General features: G+C 38.7%; 2 protein-coding genes across 8 annotated transcripts in view; both read left to right on the top strand.

Moving 5' to 3' along the window:
• LOC102221070 (EH domain-binding protein 1-like protein 1) overlaps positions 1-5,991 on the top strand; it is a 32,015-nt gene extending 26,024 nt beyond the window's left edge. For all 7 annotated transcript variants that reach the window (XM_023345611.1, XM_023345610.1, XM_023345608.1 and 4 more), the window contains 11 exons: positions 156-309; positions 1,481-1,647; positions 1,728-1,776; positions 1,870-2,391; positions 2,485-2,521; positions 2,612-2,655; positions 2,787-2,898; positions 4,272-4,371; positions 4,458-4,531; positions 4,643-4,757; positions 5,051-5,991. In XM_023345611.1, coding sequence (XP_023201379.1) covers positions 156-309; positions 1,481-1,647; positions 1,728-1,776; positions 1,870-2,391; positions 2,485-2,521; positions 2,612-2,655; positions 2,787-2,898; positions 4,272-4,371; positions 4,458-4,531; positions 4,643-4,757; positions 5,051-5,144 — 1,468 coding nt within the window. In that variant the 3' untranslated portion in view covers positions 5,145-5,991. The remainder of the gene's footprint in view (positions 1-155; positions 310-1,480; positions 1,648-1,727; positions 1,777-1,869; positions 2,392-2,484; positions 2,522-2,611; positions 2,656-2,786; positions 2,899-4,271; positions 4,372-4,457; positions 4,532-4,642; positions 4,758-5,050) is intronic.
• A 4,382-nt stretch (positions 5,992-10,373) lies between these two features.
• Positions 10,374-25,579, top strand: LOC111610977 (tyrosine-protein kinase receptor UFO-like). Its single transcript, XM_023346345.1, has 15 exons — positions 10,374-10,519; positions 12,687-12,748; positions 13,696-14,314; positions 16,987-17,142; positions 18,174-18,506; positions 19,182-19,380; positions 19,805-19,902; positions 20,373-20,486; positions 20,689-20,769; positions 20,847-20,939; positions 21,367-21,488; positions 22,427-22,536; positions 22,650-22,809; positions 23,266-23,402; positions 24,571-25,579. Exons 1-15 carry the CDS (start codon positions 10,435-10,437, stop codon positions 24,830-24,832), a joined length of 2,631 nt encoding a protein of 876 aa, XP_023202113.1. The 5' UTR covers positions 10,374-10,434; the 3' UTR covers positions 24,833-25,579.
• Positions 25,580-25,938: the final 359 nt, after the last annotated feature.

Below are 25,938 nucleotides of genomic sequence, written 5' to 3'. Positions count from 1 at the left end.
ATGCACTCAACTAATATTTGTTTTAAGTTTTCAGTGAGCATAAAATTATTTTTGAAAGGTTCTGATTACCTTTTTAAATGTATGCTTGATTTTTTTTAGCAGCATTAAAGGTAATAAGTAACAGGTGCATTTGTGTTCTGTTGTGGTTTTGTTAGGTCATCAGGGCAGCCTGTACCTGTTCCTCGTGGCAAGAAGCGCTTGAGTGGTTCCTCTCTAAATGGCACCAAGTCACAAGCTGAAGCCCTTCAACAAGCCCGTGAGCCGACAACGCCTCAGAAAAGACCTGCAGAGGGCGCTCCTTCTGTAGAGGTGAGGAAGCTGAATGCTTCTTCTCCATGTTTGGTTCTGGTTCTGGAAGAGCAGAACCAGAACCAGGATACTTGAGTGGTCTGGAAGGTTGATACAATAACAGCAGATCTTTATTGTATTGTGGTGCTGAGCCCTTCAGGGATTTATCAATTATATTTATATTTTAAATTTATATTTTAAAGTCTCTTCTCTCAGTGGAAGGACTGTAGAACTGGGTGATGTGCTCTATCTTCCTGGTTTTAGTCAGAACACCACCAGCAGCGTTCTGGATCAACTGCAGCTGGAGGATTGATCTTTTAGTCAGACCTGAGAAGACACTGTTGCAATAATCAATGCGACTAAAGATAAACCTATGGATGAGTTTCTCTTAATCTTGCTGAAACATTAGTGCTTTAATCCTGGAAATGTTCTTCAGGTGATAGAAGGCCGACTTTGGATTTGTCTTTATGTGATACTGAAAGTTCAGGCCTGATCACTGTTTCTAGCTGTTTTTATCTATAATTATTGAAGCTTTGTGCTGGACTCTAGATTGTTCCTCTTTAAGTCCAAAAATAATTACTTTGGTTTGGTTTCTGATCGGCTGTAAAAAAGTTATGGCACTTCTCCTCATTGAGGGAACTGAATTTTGGAAAATCTGTGTGGATTTTACTTTTTATTAACAAAATAGTCAGGAAATAATGGAGAAACTGATGTTTAACAATAATTTCAACAAATGATTTCTTAGAAAGATTAAATTATCTGTTAACCAACCAGTACAAACCTACTTCATGAATGTTTTATGCATATTGTCAGATCATAAAAATAGCTAATTAAATTATTCAGATAGCAGTAAAAAATGGTTAATTGGCTGAATTTACATCATCTAGTGACACCAACCTATCAAAACCTTACATTACAGCCACATTCAGCCAATTGCATCACCCGTTCATGCTCTGTTATTTCCTGGTTATTTATCATATTAAAGTACTTAGAGACGATAAAGGTATTTAAAAAAAACAGACTGTGTTTTTTGAGGATCAGAAGTTCCCTGGCAGCACCGTTCTTCAACCCGCCTCTTTCTGCTGCCCTGAGCAGCTGCCCATACAGCCCAAATCAAAAACTGCCACTGATTATATTTGATAGTTTCAGTTCTGTGCCAGGTTGAATCTCTGTATTGATTTGTGTGTTGTAGAATACCCTCGGTAGTCCAAGCTTAGTGACCTCCAGTCGGTCTCTGCTGGAGTGGTGTCAGGATGTAACTCAGGGTCACAAGGGAGTGAAGATCACCAACTTCAGCACCTCCTGGAGGAATGGCCTGGCCTTCTGTGCTATCCTGCATCACTTCCACTCTGAAAAGATGTAAGAAACACCTGCCATAGAAAATGCTCCTTACTACAAACTGCTAGTCAACATTTCTCTGTCCGTTTGTCTTTTTCTAGAAATTTTGAAATGCTGAACCCGTATGACATCAAGACCAACAACAAACAGGTTCAATACATTTTATTCATTTTCCAAACTGGTCTGACTGGTATTTGGTCAAGTTATTATAATAATCCCACCGTCTTCTGTCACACATTTCAGGCTTTTGATGGTTTTGCTGAACTTGGGATTTCCAGACTGATCGAGCCTTCAGACATGGTCATGCTTGCGGTTCCTGACCGCCTTATTGTCATGACCTACCTCAACCAAATACGAACCCACTTCACTGGCCAGGAGCTCAGTGTGCTTCATATAGATAAAAACAGCAGTGAGTCTAGTTATGCAGTATCAGGGAAGCAGGAGGCCCAGGAGGACCCAGAAGCAACTGTTCGCTACTGCGCCCAGAAACTCCAGGAGAAAGGTCTAAGTCTTGAGCTTATTGGAAGTGGAAGCCCTGCAGAAGATGAAACCAAAAGCAGCGATGAGATGGCTGCACCTCCTCGGTCCAAACGGTTGCAGAATGCTGGTACAGGAGGAGCAGCCAGCTCTCAGTCTCCTGTGGCACCACCAAGGTCTCACAATCTACCCAAGTCAGGCTTCTCCCGAGTGAAAGACGCTGATCTGCTCAAGAAGCGCAGATCACAGAAGAAGAGTGGCTCAATTGATGATGGAGATACATTAGTGGTATGATGCTTTTTGGGGTATTTTTATTCATGTTTAACCTCCTTCTTATTTTCTCATGACTAAAATACAAGAATCTTGTTTCTCTTTCTCTAGGCTGCAACAGAGCAAGACAAAAAGAATTCAGAGACTGGTAGATGTTTTTTAGGTCTTTTCTCCTTTTTGCGGTCATCATGTACATTTTAAATAATTGTATTTATTTATTTGTATTTACTTTCTGCAGAAAGAACAGAGTTTGTAGTTGAAGAAGAGAGACCAGAAGGTCAGGTGAGTTGGTTTTATGGAACTGATAAATGACTTTACTAGTGATAACTCCTAAAGGAGACATTTTCTCTTTCTGTTTCTCAATTGTGCATATTTAGAATCATATTAGTATATATTTTTGTTGATATATCTAGGACACAAGCCAGTATGTGTTGCATCAGATGGAAGCGCTGGAAGCCGAACAAAAGCACATTGACAACAGAGCAGGCGTGGTGGAGCGGAAACTCAGGCAGTTAATGGAAACAGGTAAAGTATGCCATGATGGTCAATACACGAAGAACCGGATAAATTCTGCTAAACAATGTTAAATTTAACATTTAGATTTTATGGAACTGACATAAAATCTACATGATTGGACAGAAAGTCCAAACTGATTGGACTGATGTCCAATGAGTGTGTAGTTGTGTTTATATCAGGTTAGATTGAAATTGTTTTAGAACCTGCTTATTCATAAGTGAAAACCCTGGAGATGACAGAGGGTTCACTTACTTTTTACCATGACTGATATAGTAAATTGCAATTAAAAGTAAATAGTTCACTCTTATGAAGGCCATTAGAATCATATCTTTATCCTGCAGCTAAGTATCTTCTTCTCATTCATCCAGGGAAAAAACACATGAGAACATCACATATTATCATCCAAGTTCAGTCATGATGATTTTGGGGATGACTTTGAGAAATATCATATTTAACTGCCTTGTCAGCTCCATGGCTACAGACCTGAAGAGAGGAGAAAACATTCTCCACTGACTTAATGTTGTCAGTTGACGCTATAAATAAGGTTGGAGGACTGTGACGTTATGCTCTGATGCGTTATTATTACAGACCATGAAACTAATTAACTATTAAACTTAAAATCATACCTAATCTGTTCTCAACATGACTGCTGACCTTTACAGAGGCCAACATTTCTTCTTTGATAGTTGGTTGTAGCTCAGTTGGGCCAAAGATAAGCTTCAGTTTATAAATGTCCAATAAGTCACAAAGCCTTCACTGTGTCACTTTAAATCTAGATTCTTCTGCCACATTATTGTTAATTACAAATGAAAATGAGCTAACCTGCTAACAAATGACTTCAGGGCTATCGCTCTCTACTTACCAAGACAAGCCGCTTTGTTGCCGCTCCAGCTGGGAAAAAATGGCCTCCATGTGAGAGCTCCACTCACCAGAAACATCTTGATGAACTCCAGGACTTTTGGGAAAACATTCTGTGCTCAGATGAGATAAAACTGGGACTTTCTGAGATGTGTCTGAACTGTTACATCTGATATAACAATAAAAAGCATTTCTAAAAAAAAAAAAAAAAAAAGGCATCATACTGACAATGAAACATAGTGGTGGGAGTGTGTTGGTCTGGGGCATTGCTGCTTCAGGAACTGGACATCTTCAGGGAATTGATGGGATCCTAAAGGAGATTCTACTGGATTATTGGATGTGAAAACAAACACAAGTTGAGTGCTCAGTCCTTCTGATTACCTCCAGTCTGACGTACAGGTACATCATGATGGACAGTCTGGGATTTACTGTCTTTCCTACGTATGGCACATGAAGAGGCAGAGCATCATAATACTTTCAAAGTTATTATAACAACAGCTGCTGGTAATGCTGTGTTTCTGCAGGCAGTGACAAGGTGGAGGAGGAGAGGCTGATCCAGGAGTGGTTCACTCTGGTTAACAAGAAGAACGCTTTAATCCGAAGGCAGGACCATGTGCAGCTGCTGTGAGTTCGGCGCCATGATGCTTCATTCCCCTGTCAGAGCAACATGGCCGAGTTCTGTCATGTAAAACATGTTTCGTTATCAACAGGCTGGAGGAACAAGACTTGGCAAGGAGGTTTGAGCTGTTAACCAAAGAGCTGAGAGACATGATGGCAATTGAAGGTGCATCTTTTTATCTAACGCAGAATTCATCACAACTTCATGTCTTTAGAGCTGGGAGTCTTCTGCTCTATTTTCTTTACCAACTTCCTGCTTTTATTTTTAAAATAACAGAGTGCCAGAAGACCCAGGCCCACAAACACAGAGAGCAGCTCCTGCTACAGGAGCTGGTGTCCCTGGTCAACCAGAGAGATGAGCTGGTTCACAATATTGATGCTAAAGAAAGAGGGTAAGATAAATCCACCTCGCTGTTCTACCCCGGCCTGGTACCCTACAGCTGGAACCAAACACCTTGGAGCTTTTCTCAGGAAGTGATTGTGACAATGAGATTTATTCTAGACAAAGTTTACACTTTCTCAAGAATATACTGAAAGCAAACTTATCCCAGCTCCTTTGAAGGCCCGATCTCAGTCCTGTTAACAACATATGGATTCAGCTTCAAAGCCAGCTCTGTGCCAAAATAAACAAACCAGAAAGAGGTGATTAGGCCAACATGTGATTCATCCCTGTTCTTGTTTTCAGAGCTGAAGAGGAGGATGAGCGTCTGAACCGTGGCCTTGAGCAGAGAAGAAGCAAGTATGCTAAGGAGCAGAAAGAAAAGTGTGTCATTCAGTGAGAAAAGCAAAAGAGGAAAGTTCAGGACAAAATCAAGAATGAGGAAGTTAAGTCATCCAGATTACTATTTTAGGTCAGAAAACTGATTCAGTCTTGTTGATGCAAGAAAGCACTGAAACTGTGTACTTACTGTGCAGGTTCTGCTGGCACTAAAGTGCAGAACAGCAGTTTCGTTCTGAGGCAAAAACGAGCTACAATATGTTGGATCTCTAGATAAACTGTTTTAAACATACCGTTTATTATTTCTCTTATTGAAGAAAAAAACAGGTGATCTGGAACAACTAACGCTCAATTTCCCAAAGTCATTTCATGTGAAAGGAATTGTGCTATTTTAGATGAAATTTAGTTGGAATATCAGGAATGTAAGGCTTTGACCAGATCAGCTCATGGACTTCAGGGACAGCTGCAGGATCACAGATGTTTAGGTAACACTGCTCACTTATATTTTAAAGCCATTTCTTTTCATTTTTTTCACTGACGAAGTTACTGAAGTGAAACGTAGTACCAATGTTTGATTTTCTACTATATAGAAATGTAAAAGCCATAAAAATGTCTCCAAAGTCTTGAGCACATTATTTACTTTGGCAAATACAGAATTGCCACTTGTATTGTTTTAAAGTGTGTAAAGCAGCTGCTTGTCTTTGCTCTGAAAAATGTTACTGTTTGTGTTGTAGGTTAAGGAAAGGATGAACCATTTCTGAAACCAGACGCTTTTAATACTTTTAGTATTTGCAGTTTTTATGACCTGTAACTAGCTCCAGTTTGTTTAAAGGATTGCTCCTGGAGGTTTGTTTTTAAGAATTTAATGTGAAACTTGCACTATTGGAAATACAAAAGATCTGAATGCATCACGTGTGTGTGTGGGTGTGTGTATGGGGGGGGGGTCTTAAAGCTGTTCTCGCTGTTCCAACACATTTTAAGTCCAGCTGATTCCAGCTCAGCTCCATCTGAAAAGACTGGTTGTTGTCCCACTTTCAGTATTAATTTCACTGACCCAGAAAGGATTCAGCCAGTGGGTGTGACTGATTCAGCTGTCAGTGCACTTCTTGGACTAACTTGGATTGGTACGGAGCTAGCATGTCAGGATCCTGCTGCCAGTCTTCTTGCAATCAAACAGCTTTCCTTCCATGTGAGAAACCTTCCTGAAGTTCTGAATCCTCTGTGGAGGAAGTGATTCTAGGATGACTCAAATAAATAACCATCAAGCCCACAGATACGGATCAGTTCAAGTCTCCAACCTCAACTGTTTCAAAATCAGCAGCTCTCCTCCATAAACACAGCATGACTCGTTTCTGAAAGTTTCTCACACCTCTTCTCTGCCTAGATGAAAGGTCATGACTTGCCTTTTATTTTAATAAATGTCTGTCAACCATCCTTTGTTGCCTCACATCATGACAGAACACTGAGGGCCAAAATTTGAAAACCTTAGAACACGTTTATTCATCAGTAGGAGGGACTCACCTGACTGCTTTGTTACAAAAAATCAGCTTAACCCTGCTGCCACATACACGTTAATGTTCCTCAACAGGAGGAATGATGGCTTCCAGTGCTGTGATCTGCTGCTGCTGGTGGGGGGGGTTCAGTTTCAGCAACATTATGAGGTCAGCTGACTATATGAACATACTGAATAACCAGGTTATGAAATTTTTCTTCTTCCCTGACTCATGAATATTCCAACATGAAACTGTCAGCATTTATCAGTCTCAGGTTGTGAAAGCCTGGTGTGGGCAGCATGAGGCATCATGGATTAGTCACCACAGAGTCTGGACCTCAACCTCACTGAGAACCTTTAGGATGTGATGGAGAAGGATCTGGACAGTGGTCAGACTCTACCATCACCAATACAAGAGATCCTGGTGAAAAATTAATGCAGCACTGGGTGGAAATAAATCTGGTGACATTGCAGAACCTTATCGAAACAATGCCACAGAGCAAAAACACAAAATCTTTTACGTTTGGTTTAGTTTTTGGTGAAAATATCTTTGTATACTTGAAGTAGGACAAAACTAACTTACAATTAACTTTTCAGTCAGATAAAGGAGCATGTCCTAAGTTAATAATTGCTTAATACTGATGAAACTAGTTTTACTGGCAGATTTTTTCCCCCCATTAACATGGAAAATGTCTTAAATAATCTGCCAATGTAACTAAGTTTGAACTTTTTTAGTTTTGTCTAATTTCAAGTGTATTGGGATATTTGCACTAGAAACCAGACAAAACTACATGGTAAGATTTTGTGTGTTTGCAGTGTGTGTTGTGATAAAAGCTGAAGTGGATACAACAGATTTTGCATCTGTGTTGCCTTATTATTGATGGGACATTTTTTCATGTTAGTACATTTCTGCTCAGAGTTCATTTCAGCTTGTCACTATCTTTGCTCAAATAGGAATATTTGGAGAAATCGCAACTCAGGCTGAAGAAACTGACAGAAAAGGAAACCACAAGGAGGAAGTACACTAATATGGCATTCCATGTCATACTGACATATGATACCGAGATCATTTCTGTCTTTTTCCCAGCTGAGCAACACTGCAGGAGCTGCAACAGTACACCAGTGTAGTGGTGGCACACATCACCACCAGCAGTGTTTTTTTTTTAGGTTTTTTTGCAGTGATTACTCTTGGTTATTCTTTCATTTCCTTCATGTACACAAGAAGTGCCATGCTTACCATCAAAAGCCAGTGTGTGGGTTTTTTATGTTTTTGCAACTCTTCCAAATGCAGACAGATACTCCTAGCAGACAGGTACCACTTGTAAAACACACGTGTGTTTCTTACTGGGGAAAAAAAAATCTTAACACACCTGGGTGCGAAGGGGATTTTTTTAATATATATATAGCACCCCTTTTCATATAAAAATAAATTGCAGTGGCTTTTACTATTTAGCAGACAAGAGAAAGAGGAAATGAAAAAGCAAGTTGCCAAACATTGGAAGAGATAACAGTTCTTGGAGCTCAGAGAGGAATTGACAAGAAATGACACAGAATTAAGGAGAAAATTCCTAAAAAAAGTTCCTCTTAGAACAACAATGAAGAAACTTAATACCAATATATATTGGTATTATATTGGTATAACATACCAATGGTATAATATCATATTATTAAATATAATAATATTTATTATTATAAATTGGTATAATTTATTCAGTCTTGTTGCTTCTAAATATAAATATATTTATCCCTTGTGTTGTCTTGCGAGTCAAAAGTGACCCACTACATGTTTAGCTTTAACTGTCTTTATCCAACTTAAAATGTTCTGACTTTTCCTTTTCCTAAATTGACCCCTCATCTGTTTCCGTGTGGGCTGTACACCACTGGTTCGATTCCTGGCATGATGACCTCAGTTGCATGTCTTCCCCTCTTTCATTACCCACTTTCCTGTCTGATTGCTCTCAAATAAAGGTTGTCTGAGTTAAAAAAATAAAATTAAAAAAAGCATTTGAAAGAGAGATCCTTTATTAGTTTTCCTCCTTATTTGATGTCAACTAAATGATTTGAGTATAACTGGCTTAAATTTGTCATTTTAAGCACACTTGTTGAATTCAGTTAAAAAAAACTTCATATATAGATTTGGATAAACTTAGTAAATTCAGTTGGTTAGATATAATAAATTGAGTTGGATACACATAACATGGGTTGGATAAACTTGAAAACTTGAGACAGATAGAGATAATAACTTGAGTTTTTAAACTTAATTAAGTTAGATGAACTTAATTGAATTACTTGTTACCAATTGCTGCAATTCAATTAAGTTGGTTCAACTGTTAAATGTGTTAACCTTTGTATCAGGGCATGATTTTAAAATTGTTTTGTTCTTTAAATTAAAATGTATCAACAACATTTCATCCATCATGGAGCATCGTGGTGTTCCATGATGAAACGCCACAGTTTATTCAATTTAGACTTCACTCTAAAAAGTGTACACTTTCGAGAATTAAGTGAGATTAATTATAAATAAGTCCATAACATGAACAACAACCGTTTTGAGAGTGCACTCTCAAAAGTGTACACTAAGAAGTGCCTCTCAAAAGTGCACTTCTTGGTGTAAACTCAAAAGAGTTTAATGTATTTAAGTCCAGAACATGAACTACAAATACACTTTTGAGAGTGTACTCTCAAAAGTATAGACTTTTGTTTATTTAAGTCTATACTTAAATAAAGTATAGACTTTTGAGAGTCTACACATATAAAAGAATGAACAGTAACACTTTATTTGACGGGTTGTGCATAAGACTGTCATAAACATGACATAACATGACATAACACCTGTCATGAACATGAGTACGTCTTCATGAACATTTATGACTGTTGTCATAAAGTGTCATTCGGTAAATCCGAATGACACTGACACTGATTAAATTTGAAAAATTATGTAGCTTTATGTTATTAAAGCTAAAGTTTAATCAGTAATACTTTTATAACAAATGTATGTCAGATCATGATTTCTTGGTTAATGTCAAGATGTCATAACAAAGACATTTTGAATAATGTCAACTTTGTATTAAAAGTGTCATGATTTACCGAAAGACACTTTATGACAACAGTCATAAATATTCATGAAGACTTACTGATGTTCATGACAGGTGTTATGTGATGTTTATGATGGTGTCATGACAGTCTTATTCACAATTCGTCAAATAAAGTGTTACTGAATGAACTTCTGACAAAAACGTTACAAATTGTTGACTTTTTCCCTTTTAGTATAGTTAATTCAGACGTAATTACTTCACATTTATATAATTACAATAATAAACCTTTACTGTGTGTAAAAAAAAACCTGTTATGACAGTTGCTTTTTGGTAAAAAGAAAAAGTGCAATACTGTTGATTGTCTTTCTGTACTGTGTAACAAAACACACATGATAAAAAATTAATTGAGTTGAATTGATAGACAACAGATTTTTTTCATCATGCAAAATAGATGTTGGATTTCAAATTAGCTGCTTCATTTTCTAAAACTCATTTGTTTAGAATTGCCTAATTTATAATAAATGAAAAATAGATTAATTCTAGTCTGCGTCACATCTTTTTATTACTTCTTATTTTGCTAATAAAATGTGCTGTTTCATCCTTATTGAAATGAAAAACAAGCAATTTGATGGTCTGATTTAATTCAAGTCAATTCAGCATTCAGAGCAATGTGATGTGGGTGTATACTTTCGAAGAGGAAGGCCGATTTGGGGAAAGAAATGTCTGAGTCATCTTGTGTTAGATGTAAACCCAGAACGTCCATCAGAACTGCAGCCTGACCAGCAGCAACAGGATTAAAGGATTCAGACTGTTCACAGGACAATATGGAGTCTGCTGGACCTGCTTCTGTCCTGTTGTGGATGCTAATGTGGACCACTGACTGTGACACACAGCCTTTGGCAGAGGAAGGTGGGTCATTCATGATTTGAGATATTCAAGTGGAGAAAATGGATTGCTGGCAGGTAAAAACACAAAAGAACAACATGTGATTATAATTCCCTGGAAACTGAAGAAACGCAGCTGTGATAAAGAAAATTATTGGAATTGCAGAAACTCTTTATTAGCGCTTTGAGAATTTGCATTTCATTAACTAAGTTCTATTAACTAATGCTGTTCATGTGTGAAAACCTTCTGTTTAGTGGTTGAATGTATAAAAGGCAGAGAAATTTTGCTTCTAGAAAGTCCACAGGTTGGCAACTCCAACATTCGAGACGAATGGAGTCCAGCCTGAGAGGAACAGAGTATGTTTCACATATGGGCCTGTTGATCACACTGGTCAACAGGCAAAAACTTGTCTGTTTTTCATCTGTTTTAGGGTCATGTTGATGTGCTGAATCCTAAAATCCCATTGGTTTTGCTCAATCAGGTCAACTTTCTGAACTATGGAGCAACATGAGCATCAAAATGCAGGACTTGTTCTCACATCTGGAGAATCTGATCAATGAGTGATGAGCAGGAGGAGAGATTCCATCAGGACAGAACAGAGACGGAGAATTTTACACAATGAAGACGTCATGTTCAGTTCACATGTACCTACATTTAACAGTGTTTATTACTCAATCTACAGAAATCCAAGTTCGTAACATTTAATTAATATACTCTGTTAGAAACCTTTTTTTTCTCCTAAAACATTTTTTGGATGAGAAATATTAACAGAAACAAACTGATAATGTTACAAAAATGTCATCAATTTAGTTAGAAGGTCAGATTTCTTCAAATCAAATGAGAATAAAAACCTGACCTGATTGAGAAACATGGATGTCACTTTTGGATTCAGCCATTCAAAATAGTCCTAATTCAGTAGATAAAACATAGACAACTTCCAAAAGATATTTTTTTGTAACCCAATGTTATAAAATCTGATACTGTGAAATAGATTTATTTATGTTCGGAGCTGCAAGTGGCTCTTAGAGCCTCTGCTGTGGCTCTTAACTTTGACCAAACATGATTCAAATGAAGAGCAATGTTTTAAAATGTAAAGGTAATTTTTTTTAAAAAAATTGCTAGGTTATTAATGTTTTCTAGATGTCCAACAAAAGCACATTTTCACAAATATAGGAATATTCTTTTTTATAAATCTTCTTCCCATAGATTGCAAATTATGTGCTTTTTATGTCATGTTCTATTCATCTAGGAGGCGTGCTAAACGTAATTAACTGATTTACATCAGTACAAAAATAAAATTTGACATTTAATTTAAAAATCAAAACATATTTCCTATAGTGGAGGTAAAAACAAGTATTTTGTGTTGAATAGTTGTGTAGTTTTTTTTTATAGCAAAAAGCAAATTTTGTTAAAAAATGACTTAAATTTGGGGCGTGCTGTGGTGGCGCAGGGGTTTAGCACGCCCCACGCTTGGAGGCCTTAGTCCTCGACGCGGACGTTCGACTCCCAGTCCCGATGACCTTTACCACATGTCTTCCTCACCCTCCTTCCTGTCTGCCTACTGTAGAAAAAAATACGAGTCACTAGCGCCACAAAAACTCTTCGGGAAAAAACAGGAAAAAAAAAAAGACTTAAATTTGCAGTGGTTGCTGAGTCCTGGGCTGAACTGCCACAAGTCAGGAAATGAAACTTTCACTAACAGTTGTATGTTGGCTGAGTGAAAAGCGTTCTTCTTCATGAAGGATTCCAAAAATGTTTAAAAAAACAAACAAAAAAATGAACAAACACAACACTGTTACTTAGTTTAAAAACGTTTTGTTGTAGTTTTTAAATGATTTTGGGTTTGAAAAAAAAAAACCTTCAAAACCATCTACCAACTGTAATTACTTTCAACTCTCACTAATTGAAAGTGACAGAAAATTCTCATTCAAACCAAGTCAATCAATCAATCAAATTCAGTAAAACAAAAAACAGGGTTTATTTGGAATTGATGTTGGAAATTCATTATTTTCTCCACCTGTTTGAGAGGCATGAGTGAAAATGAATCCACTGATCCACAGAATGCTTGTCAACATTTACATCTGGAGCCCTGAAACCACAAACTGTTCTGATTCTGTTATTGTCCTGTTGGTTCAAATGAGACATAAATGTAACTAAACCAAGTGATGGTGGGACGTTCTCCTCTCTGCAGTAGAACTTTTCAACTCTGGTAAAGCGGCCGGGCTGGGATGGAAGTCAGAACCGCTCTTACAGGTGAGTGAATCTTCTACACTTACAGTTCCATATAATCTTTGTGGAGGTGGATTTATTCACTGTGTCTCAGAGCACTGAGCTTTCTGAGTGAAGCTGGTGCTGTTCTCCACTTACATCCATGACTAGGTTCTGGGTACTCTCCCATACGGTCCACAGCCGCACCGGCTTGATTCTAAGTTTACTCCAGGCTGGTCTTCATTGATGTTTGTCTTTTCTGTCTCTGTCTGCTGGGCATCATAATCTCTGAAGAGGACAGAGTGGAGAAGTGATGTCACCACTGATATAATTCAGAACTTCATGGCCAGTCTGTACAGTCAGCACTAAAACTCTCGCTCATACTGAACCAGGCTCTGCTTCTGCTGGGGATTTCTTCCTGTTAAGGGGGTGGGGACTCCATTCTGCTGTCACTGCATGCATGTTCAGTGTGAGGAATTGCTGTGAGTCAGTGATTTGATGGAATTTGTTGGGTTTCCTTTTAAATCAACTTAAGTAATAAACTGAACATGACGGCATTGTTTGAGAACCAGAATCACACTGACTGTTATGAAAGAACTGGTGTTGAGAATTGGTGCTACCTGAATAAACTGAACTGAATTTCATTTCATTCAAAGAGTGGAGAGGAAATGCAGTGAAAGCAAACTACAATCAATGAAACATGGTGTTGGCAGCATCATGTTGTGGAGGTGATGGGCAGGGAAACTGACAGAGGAGAAATCTGAACCTGCAGCCAGAGCTGCAATCGACCACAAGGTTTAGAACAATGAGTTAAAATGGTCCAGTCAAAGCCCATATCTTTAAAACTCATTAAGAATGCGTGCTAATACTTAAAGATTCACATTCACAGACATTTTGCAAAGAATTGTCAACAAGACATGGAATTGGTTCTGACAGCCCTCAACATGTTCGACCATGGCTGACTTTTTTATGCCTTTTTCTTTAAATTACAGTGGAGTGAAATTCGACTACAGTTTGGTTCTGGAGGTTCTGAGCCCGTACTCCAGGCCTGTAGAAACTCCGGATGGAGATCAGTCTTAAGCAAGTGGATGGAGCGCAGAGAAGCCCACCATTTACTGATAGATATTTCAGTTGCTCAGGAGGGAGAGTCGTCTGGTGAGCTCAGTCCGCTGAAAGTTCATCTTTTTGACACAGACGATGCCTTCTCCAAATTCCCAAAAGGTCCGAGTGTCCTGGACCTCCAGAATTCCAAACTGTTCTCCAGTTCCGATGGTCTGGACTCCATATCCAGTCACTTTAACCGCAGCGTGTCCCTGAGCCTGGGTCCGGTCTCACGCAAAGGCTTCCAGCTCGGCTTCTCCTACACGGGAGAGTGTGTGTTCATCGCTTCCATCAGAGTGTATTACAAAGCATGCCCTGACCTCGTCTCCAACCTGACGTTGTTCCCGAAGACGGGGGCCGGCGCAGAGCCGGTGTGGGGTCGCTGTGTGGCGGGCGCCATGCAGTGGGCCCCTCCTGTCAGAGAGTGCGGCCTGGACGGAGCGTGGAGCTCACAGCAAGGCGGCTGCTCCTGTGGGCCAGGCCTGGAGGAGAGAGGTCACACATGTGAAGGTAGGAAACACATTTGTACGGCTGACACAAGGAGAGTCATGACCTGCGCTGTTGTTCAAAGTATTCTCAGGTCACACATGATAGCAATATCTTCACTATGTAAAATAAAACCTTCCGAATAGAATTTAACAGTGAGCAAAATGAACTGAGCTGCTTTGATCCTATTCTTTATTTCTGCACACAGAAAGAAAGGAATAAAACTTGTGACTGATTTGATGATATTTGGAACTATAATCACTTGAATCAGCATGGATTTTTTTTTTTTTATTTATCTGCTTTAACTTTTCTACAGAGATGATGTCAGGGAGACACGGGTCTCATTTTAGCACAGAGCTGATTTAACCCTCCTGTTATGTTAAAATGTCCATTGTTATATGTTTCCTTGCAGCTATGAACCATATTTCACCACACACACAAACACACACATACATGCACACCTCGACACACACAAGCCCACTTTCTCACTATTCTCTTTACTGCACTAGGAAACTGCGAGAAAGCAGAAAGTGTTCACACAACTTATGACGGGAATCTTTTCTGTTCCTGTGGATAAACTCCACCCACACTGAGTGACACTCAGCAGAAGTGGAGGAAAACATCAATACTCTCTGCATGACTCATTTATCTTGATTTTAATCAGCGGGTCAATTTCACCCTGAACAGTATCTGTGTCTCAAGTTCAATTATAAAGATCACCCATTAAAAAAAAAAAAAAGTAATATAAAAAAAAATGATCAAAGATAAATTTCAAGGAAATTATTGTTTTTTTGTGTCTAGGTTTTTTTCAGTGGACATTAAAAATGTAAATTCAATTTTTTATGCCCAAATGAGTAAATGAGCAGGTTGTTGTTATTTATCCTTAATTTCTGAGAAATAATAAATCATCATTGCACAAATATTGATTGAAATGGTTAGTATTGGAGTTAATAATCAGATACAAAAATGTTTTGGAGGGATTTTTTGGATTCTGACACCATTGCATGATTAAACACTCCCCGGGTCAAAGTGACCCACGAACATTTTTGCTTTACCTCAGAAACGAACCTAACAGGAGGGTTAAACCATCTGCTGGGAGATTTTAGACCTTGACGAGTTTTTAAGACTTTCAGCTTTGAAAATAAACTCTGCTTGAAGTTTGTGTTAGTTTCAGCCTACAGGAAAAACCAAGAAGAATTCTCACTGCAAGTAAGATAATAACTGCTCACAAACACCCAGACGCCCACTTCAAAAAACTGAATGACATGATCAGTCATTCAGTTCAGGAAGACGTTTTTCCTTCTTCCTAATGAGTTTTTTCTCTGTTAGCTACTTGAAAGTGAACTATGGTCTCATGATGTAGAGACTGAAACAGGCTGCAGTTTTTAAAATTAGACAAAAATGAATTTTTCATATTTCTTGGATCATATTTCCTGTGCTGTAGATCAATGAATGGATGAATTCTGAATCATAGCAAAGTAATGTTGTTATGCTCTCAGCATTTCATTCAGAACAAATTATTGGAACAATTTGGGGTTTTTTAAAAAACGCCCAAAGTTGGTGTGTTGATGATATTCTCATGTGATTATTTATGAACAATTTATTCTTGGTGGCTTTGGAAAAGTCAACTCATGACTTTCACATCCTCATTTTCTCTGTTGTCTTCCTTCCCATTCTGAAGGAGGACTTTATGTTGGAAATTTGGCTTCATGTTTTCTCAGTTTTGCGTTTCTTAAAAAAAAATTTAAAAATCAAGTTTTCGCATTTCTTGTTTTCATGGTAAAACATAACCCAACTTTCTGTCATAAACAGTATGAGGTTTATCAAGGACATTTTAATAAAAGAAACGTTTTAGTTCCCTAAAGTGAAAAAATGCTTCATATCTTAAAGCTTCAACAAGAAAATAAGTTATTAAATAGTAACTCTGTGTTGCTATTTAAATGCTTGAACTTAATTGGTGTTTATGTGACGTTTTAACGGCAGCCTGTCTTTGGAATGAACATGAATACATTTCTTTACCTGGGATATTTGTGCTGGATTGTGTGCTCAATGGTTGTTTTGATTGATTGTGATTGTATTTATTTATTTCAAACAAATTTTTAATAGCAAGAAAAAAAGCAATCAGTCAGAAAACAAAACCTGTGCATACATAACCAAGAAGAAAATCATTTGTTTACCACAACTTTTCTGTTTGAAAAGCAGAAGGAAGAAGTGAACATTTATTTAATCCTTCCCCTTGTCTCAATTTAATGAAATATATTATTTACGATTCTATAATTATCAAAAACAATTATTAAAGTCATGCTATAATAGTCATATGCCTGTTTAATGTGCTGTGAAGAATTTAGCAGAAAAGAAAGAAAAGCAGAGAACTTAAAACTGTGGAGGTGTGTTTGAAACATGGTCACCATGTAGTTGTTACAATCATAGATTCATTTTGAAGGTAGTTGTTTGAGATAACGCCCCCTGCTGTTTTGTTGTTGTAAACCCAGACACAAGTTGTCTGATATACGAATCTTTAACACAGACAGATTTAATATAGGGAATGTTTAAAAAGCGTGGCCACAAAAGAAATGACAAAAAAATGCTATTTTGTTTACATTTTTGAAGATGCAATCTCATAATTCAGAAGATCGTGGTTGCACTTTGGAAATTACACTATAAACGGTAAGAGATGATCCCTGTTTGTCCCACAGCCTGCAGGATGGGCTACTACAAACCCACCAATTGGGGAGAAGAATGCCAGCTGTGCCCACCAAACAGCAGGACCCCCAGGGAGGGGTCAGAGAGCTGCGAGTGCCTGCAGGGATTCAGCCGCCTGCCCTCTGACCCCCATGACCTTGGCTGCAGTAGTAAGGAATCAGTTATTTTCTGCTTGTAATCAGGAGTTTTAAACATGTTTATGTGGATTCATCTGTTTGTACAGGCTGTACAACCTCTGGGTGCTTGTACAGCCTCCAGTCTGCTGTTTAGATCCACCTGTATTTACCTCCATTCTCCATAACAACCAGATCTGTGTTCTGTAGACATGCACAAGTTCATCACTGCACAACCATTAGTCATCCAGTCAACAGATTCTCCCTGCTGGGCTGTATTCTGTCTGTCTGTGGATGATGGATGGGACAGTTCTCCATAAGATGTTCAAAGTTGGGATATTGTTTTATAATCTAAACCTGAATAAACTCACACTTTTCAGGTTTGTATTTGTACAAAAAGACATTCGATCTTTCCAGTAATTTGCTGCTTCATTTACCACACAGAGTCCAATAAAACCTGCTTCAGTTTATGGTTGTAACATGACAATGTGAAAAAGTATGAAAGGCGTAAGGCAGACAGGAATATAAGAAAATCAACAACTCTGAAGTTGAACGGAGTATGATATGCAGGATATAAAAAGGTTAGGGAAATAAAACGGCTGAAATAAGCAAATATTAAATAAGAAAAGAGCCACACTCTGCTGACCTGGATTTAATGGTGGTAAGAGGCTTTTACTCTCACTGTTTGAAACTGACTGCTGCTGGAGAACTGAAAGTGAAGCTATTGAAGTTATTGCTTCAGTTTCTCCCACATGAATCACAGCAAACCATATTTCTGCAATATGTAACTATTTAGTGAACACTAGTGAAATGTAATGAAAAAATACAAATCACATCCTTAGTCAAAAATTCATTTTTGAAACTTTTGCTCTCCACAAAGGTGGAGCGGTGCTGTGCAGAAGGATGATAGGAGGGGTGTGTGTGTGCGTGCGTGCGTGTGTGTGCGTGCGTGCGTGTGTGTGTGTGTGTGCGTGCGTGCGTGTGTGTGTGTGTGTGTGTGTGTGTGTGTGTGTGTGTGTGTGTGTGTGTGTGTGTGTGTGTGTGTGTGTGTGTGTTTTCTTCCACAGAGCCGCCCTCTGCTCCTCTAAATCTAACAACCAGGGCTGTTAATGACTCGGTGCTGGTCCTGAAATGGGACGGCCCCCACGACCGGGAAGGCGGGACAAACATAAAATACCAAGTAAAGTGTGAAAAGGCAGCAGAGATGGGAGGTCAGTGGGAGCCGTGTGGGAACCAGGTGCTTTTCCTGCCAGACTCTGATGGACTGAACGACACGTTGGTCACCGTCCTGGGACTGAACCACCAGCTTGACTACAGACTGTCAGTGCAGGCCTGGAATCACATCTCCTCTCTGCAGCCAGCGGCACATTCATCCACTGCGACTGTCATCTTGCACAGAAGTAAGTCAGCCTATCAGAGAGATGGGATTGCACCATCATCCTGGGTTTGATGGGTTAGCTTCAATGAACCAGACATTAAAAATGCTTCATAATGCTGCATATCTACTACTTCTGTTGCAAAGGTAAGGTAATTTCATTTATATAGCACATTTTCAGCCACAAGGCAATTCAAAGTGTTTTACATAAATTAGAAGGAAATACAAACAAAACAACAAACCACAGGAAAAGAGCAAAGGAAGATAAAGGAAGGCATGAAACCAAATGTTGGTTCTCCAGGTTTGATGCTATGAAGTAGATGGTGCTAAATGTTGATCTAAAGTATATAAACTAAACTTTTAAACACTTTTGGATTGTTAAGATAATTATAAGTACTTCATCATTTATGAGCTACAATGAGTTTCTTTGGAAAAACTAATAGGAGCTGCTCTTCATGACAATCTAAAAAGTATAATATTGGTCTAAATAGTGAATTCTCCACAATTTCCAAAAGTAAAAAGCTAAGCCTTAACCTAACACTGTGAGTTATCAAATTCCACATTTCAGCATATCCACAGGGCAAATATCCATGATTTACTTCACCTGAAGGCTCAGTAAATACACCCCAGTCACTGGGCAGCATTTTGAGCTGTGGCTCCCGTCAGAATGCCTGACCCGCCTCCTCCTGTTCTGCTTCAGGGAGGACTGTGGTGATCACTGGGGCTCCTGCATTAGACGACTCTGCTGGTGGAGCCGCTCCGGCTCAGGCTCCGGCTCACAGGTGGTCCCAGTTCCAGTCCACATGGCTCACAGTCGTGGTTTTACTCAGCACTGTGCTGCTGACAGCTGTGATCTTTGTCGTCATGTACTTCATGCGCAAAACCTACACTAAGCTCAGGTAACAGTAGACTTCCAACTGACTCTTTTACTCATTTTGTCAATCTTGTCTGTCCTCAGTGTTAATCCTATTTTTGTTTTTTACACACACACACACACACACACATATATTTCGGACAATCTCTGATTGGTTAAATCATAATAAATACATTCCAAATAAATGTCCATATTTGGTGCTATTTATTTAAAATAAGTGCAGTTTGAGTCCATTAAAAACATTTATCTCAATTTATTTATTGTTTAAATCAAAGTTGTATTAAATCAGTGCAGTCTGTTTAATGTATCAGTATTTATGAAATAACATATAGATGTTTAAAAAGGTGCAGCTGAGTTAATGTCTCTGTCCTCTGAGCAATGAGAAGTGATAACATTACGTTTCATGCTTTCATGCAGTACAGAACTAATAATGATTGTGCTGAAACCAGGTCGGAACCGGACCATGAAATGCAGCTCCTCCCAGGGAACGCTCAGATCTCCTACCATCCACCGAGCATTACAGAGACCGGAGCTCAGCTGCCTCACAGTGAGTGTTTAGTTATCTGAACTCTGGGGGTCAGTCATGATTTTAACTAAGTTTGCCAAACTAAATTTTATTCTAAAACTAAATTTTATTCTAAAACTAAATTTTACTCTAACTTTCCCAAAACTGCTTTTATTTTCATGCTTTTCTATATTTTCCCAAAGAATTGATTTGAAGGAGAACTGGGTCTCTTTGGAATCTGTTTACTAACATAAGTCACAGAGCTGGTCACATTTTAATCACATTCAAAACTAAAACTGAAGCAAACAAGAAAATTGTTCATCTGAGACATGATGAACAGAAAGGTGCATCAAAGAACTTTGTGATACAGTCAGTATTCTTTCAGTGAGCTGTGCAGATCTGAAAACTATCATATCATAAGAGGAATTTCTTTATGTGATAATCAAGAGTTTGCTAAGAAATGTTTGAAGTTGCATTTTTCTTTTTAAATGAGAATTTTTGTTGTGCTTCAGATCAGCAGGGCGCGGCCCAGCTGCTGGAGGGGGTTGGTGGACGCTTGCTGGACAGTCTGAAGGACGTCTTGGTGGAAAGAAACCAACTGACCCTGGGCAAGGAGCTGGGCAAAGGTCAGACCAGAACAATAGTTTCTGCATGCTGCTTACATGAACAAGACATGAACAAGACATGAACAAGATATGTGACTCTGTAGTAAATGAAGGTGACAGGATGTTTGGAGCTGTTTTTACAAACAGAGCAGTAGAAGAACATACTGCGATGGCAGCCTGATGACGCAAATGCTTCCTAAGTAACATCAGCTTCCACTTACAGGAGAGTTTGGGTCGGTGTATGAGGGGATCTTCACGCCGCAGGCTGGTCCTGACGTCAGGGTGGCTGTGAAAACCATGAGAGGTTTGGAGCCAACAGAGAAGCTTCATCCGACGTCTGCTTGACCAGCTCTCCTTTCTCATCATTTTCTCTGGTTGCAGTTGGAATACACAGCCAGCGGGACTTGGAGGAGTTTTTGAAAGAGGCTGAGATAATGAAGAACTTTGATCATGAAAACGTTGTCAGGCTGCTTGGTAAGAGAGAACACAGAGGAATGATTAGAACTGAGCCCAGACTCCTTTCAGATCCTCCTGTCCCCTCAGTCAAAGGCAGGGGTGGGCACTCCTGGTCCTCGAGGGCCGGTGTCCTGCAACTCTTAGATGTCTCCCTGGTCCAACACACCTGAATCCAACAGCTGAATCTCCTCCTAAGTGCAGTCAAGTTCTCCAGAGTCCTGTTAACGACCTCATTATTTGACTCAGGTGTGTTGAAGTAGAGATGCATCTAAAAGTTGCAGGACACCGGCCCTCGAGGACCAGGAGTGCCCACCCCTGGTCAAAGGAGTCACATGAAACATATTCCATAGAGATCATTATTAATCTGGGTGGATTTGGGGGAGGGATTGGGTACTGTGGGTTTTTAAATCAGTTGCTCTAGTTTATACGTGTGTTTTTCCTGCAGGTGTCACTTTAAAGAAGGAGGAAGATTCTCCTGTTCCTGTTCCTCTGGTCATCCTGCCGTACATAAAACATGGAGATCTGCGACGCTTTCTCATTGCTACACGCTATGGGGACATTCCAATGGTGAGGTGCTGTTATGAGGACACACACACACACACACACACACACACACGCACACACACACCCCTGTGTACATACAGTGCTTAAAAAGAAACTCACCTTGTTGGTGAGTCATTGTGTTTCTTAATGGCTTTTGCAAATCAATCATGAGCAACATAATCAGACTTTTTTCTTTTTTTACAAATATTGCAATAAAACCTATTTAATATCAAACTGAAAATTTATTTTACACAATAATGACATTATTTTATTTATCATCAGATGAGTGATTTGATAAATACTGCCCCCTTCAGTCAGTATTCAGTAGCTGCTCCTCTGGCTGCAGTCAGTCAGTGTGGATCTCAGTCAGGATGCTCATCTGGACTTTTCCTTACTTTTACAATCATTTCCAAAATGACACTGTGCCTGAGAAATCTCTGTGAAACATGAGACATTAATAACTCATCTACTTACAGTGTCCTTGTGTTTCATAACAATGTTTGACTGGAAGTCAGAGATTCTCTGAACCTCTGACGGCCAGATGCGGCAGAGAGCAGGAGAAACCAGGAGATGCTAAAACAATAAATAAAAAAAGTTTTGTTCAATTGTACTATTACACTAGTCAACACAAGCAACAAAAAAGTAAAATTAATGTGGAAAAACTGACCCATAAGCTCACAAAAGTCATAATCGGCACACAGTATCAATAGAAGCGCACTATATAAACTAAAGAAGTAATTATTTAACTTTAAAAATCAAGACCAAAACAAAGAAAATCTGAATCACAAACAAGATAAGACATGAACAACACAAAACAATACTTGTGAGCTCATAAATTGTTTGAATTGTTTAAACATTCAGCAGAAATCTGTGCAGGAGAAATATTCTCTAGACGTGGAAATAATCCTGCCTGGAATGAAGTTAGTTTCAGAAAAAAAAACTTCCTGTTTTTCCTCTTCCAGTTTGTTCCCTTCCAGACGCTCCTGCGATTTATGATAGACATCGCAGCGGGGATGGACTATCTGAGCACAAGGGGATTTCTGCATCGGGACCTGGCTGCACGCAACTGCATGTGAGTCTGACCTTTGAAGGTGGGCAGATGCAGGTTAAGATGGGAAAATGCATGAAAATGATGTACATATGCTTTGATCCATGCTATAGAAATATGTATCTGTCTCTGCACAGGCTGGGGGATGATCTTCGGGTCTGTGTGGCCGACTTTGGCCTCTCTAAGAAAATCTACAGCAGCAATTACTACCGTCAGACAGTCGCTGTCCGTGTGCCCATCAAGTGGATGGCCATTGAGAGCCTGTCTGAGTCTGTCTACACAACCAAAAGTGATGTGGTGAGTTTGCCTAGCAACGTTTCTATTTTTCTGCAGTGTTTCATTTCCATGTTGCCTTAACACAACAATCAACTTTTGTCACCAAAAAGTTGTATAATCCTGATCAAGTTACTGATCAAAAAAGAAGAAAACATAACAACTCTGTAATTCTTGCTGCCAGATAAATGGAATCTGAAAATGCAAAAAGAACAAACATAAGGAAGAGACATAAAATATTTAAAATATATATATATTAGTTGGTCAAAGGTATAGGACCATAGCAATCCTATGTGTAAAACAATGCAATGAAGTTCAGTTTGTTATTGTAACTGGTAAAAAGCTCAACCTGAGTAAAACCTGCAGATTTCATCGACTCGCTAACTTTGCTTTCTGGAAAACATGCATCATGATCAGTATATGATAGAAAAGCCTCATAGCAGTTACTTTCGTCCTATAATCCTCTTCTCCATGTCATAGTGGTCATTCGGAGTAACTATGTGGGAGATTGTGTCCCGAGGAAAGACTCCATATCCTGCTGTCCACAACCATGAACTGCTGGACCTGCTGCTGTCCGGACACAGACTCAAACCACCTGCAGAGTGTGACGAGAAGCTGTGAGTCGGTCTGCTTTTTCTTGATGAGAAACTTTAAATAACCTACAATTTTGCTTTTTGTAGGAGTTTCATTATTTAAAATAACATATTTTATCACAAAATAATTAGCATACATTTTTTTAATGAAATGAATATTGCATATCTTGAAAAATTGGCAAAAGGACTATGTTCCTCATGCACCTTGAGGATGTATATTTTGCCGAGATCTCTTCTAATTGGTGATTGTACAATCAGTCAGTAGAGTCTGAAAAGATAAATAAATAAAAGAACAAGAACAGATCCAAAAATCTGTAAGGTTTTATAGATTTTGCAGATAATTATTAGAAATCAGGTGCAGCGTTCTGACAGCTGCTAGTTTTGTTCCTTCTTATCAAATCTTCTTATCAGTAGATTTGAAGAAACAATTCTGAAACTTTACCAAAAAAAAGAATGCACCTTGAGTTATTCAGCAAAAATATCCAAACATACACATTTGGACTTTAGAATAAGGAAGAGCATCAGGAGAAAAGGTAAGAGAGCAAGGAGAACATGAAAACACCACTTTATATGAGTTTTATAGTTGCCCAGTCCTTTTTGTTCCTGTTCTAATTAGAGAAAAACCAAAGATAAACAGAGAAAATAAGTAGTTTATGATTGCAACGTCTATGTTTTATGCACATGGCAGGCATATTGGATTTCGAGGTCAGGGTTAACATAGAAAACTTTATATTTTCTAACTCAGAATTCTGAAAACAGTTGTAAATTTCCCACATTTGTAAATGGGAAATTCCAGTTTCTGAGTTTAGGTTGCAGCATCACATTCCTCTTCATTCTTCAGATGAAAGGCCGGTTCTGAGAGGACAACTTCGTCTGTGGAAGAGAAAATAGACCAGAGTCCTAATTCAAGTTGAAATGTGAGGAAATCTTAAAAAACAAAGATAGTTGTGTTCTATCAAATTTCTCCCCATTCACAGTATGGGAAAACATGCTCGAACAAAAACTGTCTACATATTATGAGGGATTTGAATGGGGAAAGTCTTTAGTGGAGGAATGAATGACTCCAACACCAAAGAAAATCACACTCAGCATCGTTGTGTAAGGAAGGATTTCTGCACCAAGATGTTCAATAAAACAATCAATATTGTGAGAAAAGTCTAATTCTTTTTCTCACATCTTGCCCTTCAACCAGCTACAAAATCATGAAGAGCTGCTGGGACCAAGAGCCGCGGCTGAGGCCAGACTTTAGCGGTCTGCTTGATGAACTGAAAGGTCTTCTGTCCGAGCTCCCGGTTCTGGAAGCCTGGGAGGAGGCCAGTTACATCAACCAAGGATTAGATGCTGCATCTGCTGCTATATCTGAGGATCCTGAGACAAACTCTGGAGGAAGACAGGAGAATGTCTACCTATCTTCTCCTGTGGGTGCGGAAGGATATGGAGCAATGCCACACTGATCACATCCGTTATTCAGACTTAAATACTGTTTTACTGTTCAGACGTCTTTAATCTGGTTTAGGATCCATAGGGACTGGATCTCTATTCTAACCTAGAAGCAGGAGACAGGCGACCAGTCCATATAAGACCAAGAGACATAAATGACAAACAATCTTCAACAATCCTTATTCTGATATATTTGCTCATTTCTGCTGTTTTTGCCATAATGTCACAAAAGGAAGCAGTGTGTGCGATATGTTGGTGCGCCTGCAGTTAACTCAAATGTGTTGAATTGACCTAGAAGATTAGAAAGTCATGATATGATTATTTCCCAAATTGTTTTAAGGGAATGTAATCCTCTAGGTGAACTTTTGACTTTATCCCTAATGACCTTGAAACAAGGAAGTTCAGTGTGGTTGGATGTCAGGCAGTAAGAAAACAGGTTATATGTCTGTTTTATGGAATATGTAGATATTTGGTTCCAACTTTACACAGCACCTGTAAAAAGGAGGATCTACCAGGCGTGAAGACCAGCCTCCAATGTTTACAAAAACTACCTGGACATATGCATTATGCATTCGAATGGATTGGTAAAATGGAGAATTCTTCCAAATCCAACCAGCTTTCACGAGGGTCTTATCAACATGTGGCAGAAGGAAACTGGAATTGAACCTACAACTTTCAGATGGCAAGACCTTTTCCTTAGAGCCACAGTGGCAGTGTCACATATGAAACTTTTTAATGTAAATTTCAATAAAACATTGATATTATTGAAAAGTTCATATATTTATTTTATATCTTATCTTTCTTTCTTGGGATGTAGACTAGAAAAAAAAAATAAAAAAAAAAAAAATATATATATATATATATATATATATATATATATATATATATATATATATATAAGCTGGCAGTCACCGGTTTGCAGATTTTATTTATTTATTTCAAGATTTCTCCATGTATTTATAGCATTATTTATTTATTTACTTAATAATAGTGTTCTAACTCCTACTCAGGTGCCCAAGGAACTGGTTGGAGAACAAACACCGCCGACACGGCGCCGCTCTCCTTGTCGGTTGACGAATGGGGCAGACCCCACGTCTTATGGCGGCCACAGATGAAAACT

This window comes from Xiphophorus maculatus, chromosome 14 (assembly GCF_002775205.1).
Source record: "Xiphophorus maculatus strain JP 163 A chromosome 14, X_maculatus-5.0-male, whole genome shotgun sequence".
Classification (NCBI taxonomy): domain Eukaryota; kingdom Metazoa; phylum Chordata; class Actinopteri; order Cyprinodontiformes; family Poeciliidae; genus Xiphophorus; species Xiphophorus maculatus.
This window is presented reverse-complemented; position numbering and strand designations above follow the sequence as displayed.

Coding starts and splice junctions, on each gene's coding strand:
- LOC111610977 (XM_023346345.1), top strand. CDS start 10,435: ATGGAGTCTGCTGGACCTGCTTCTGTCCTGTTGTGGATGCTAATGTGG. Junction 20,770..20,846: donor GGCTGTGAAAACCATGAGAG/GTTTGGAGCCAA, acceptor CTCTGGTTGCAG/TTGGAATACACAGCCAGCGG. Junction 22,810..23,265: donor ACACAACCAAAAGTGATGTG/GTGAGTTTGCCT, acceptor TCCATGTCATAG/TGGTCATTCGGAGTAACTAT.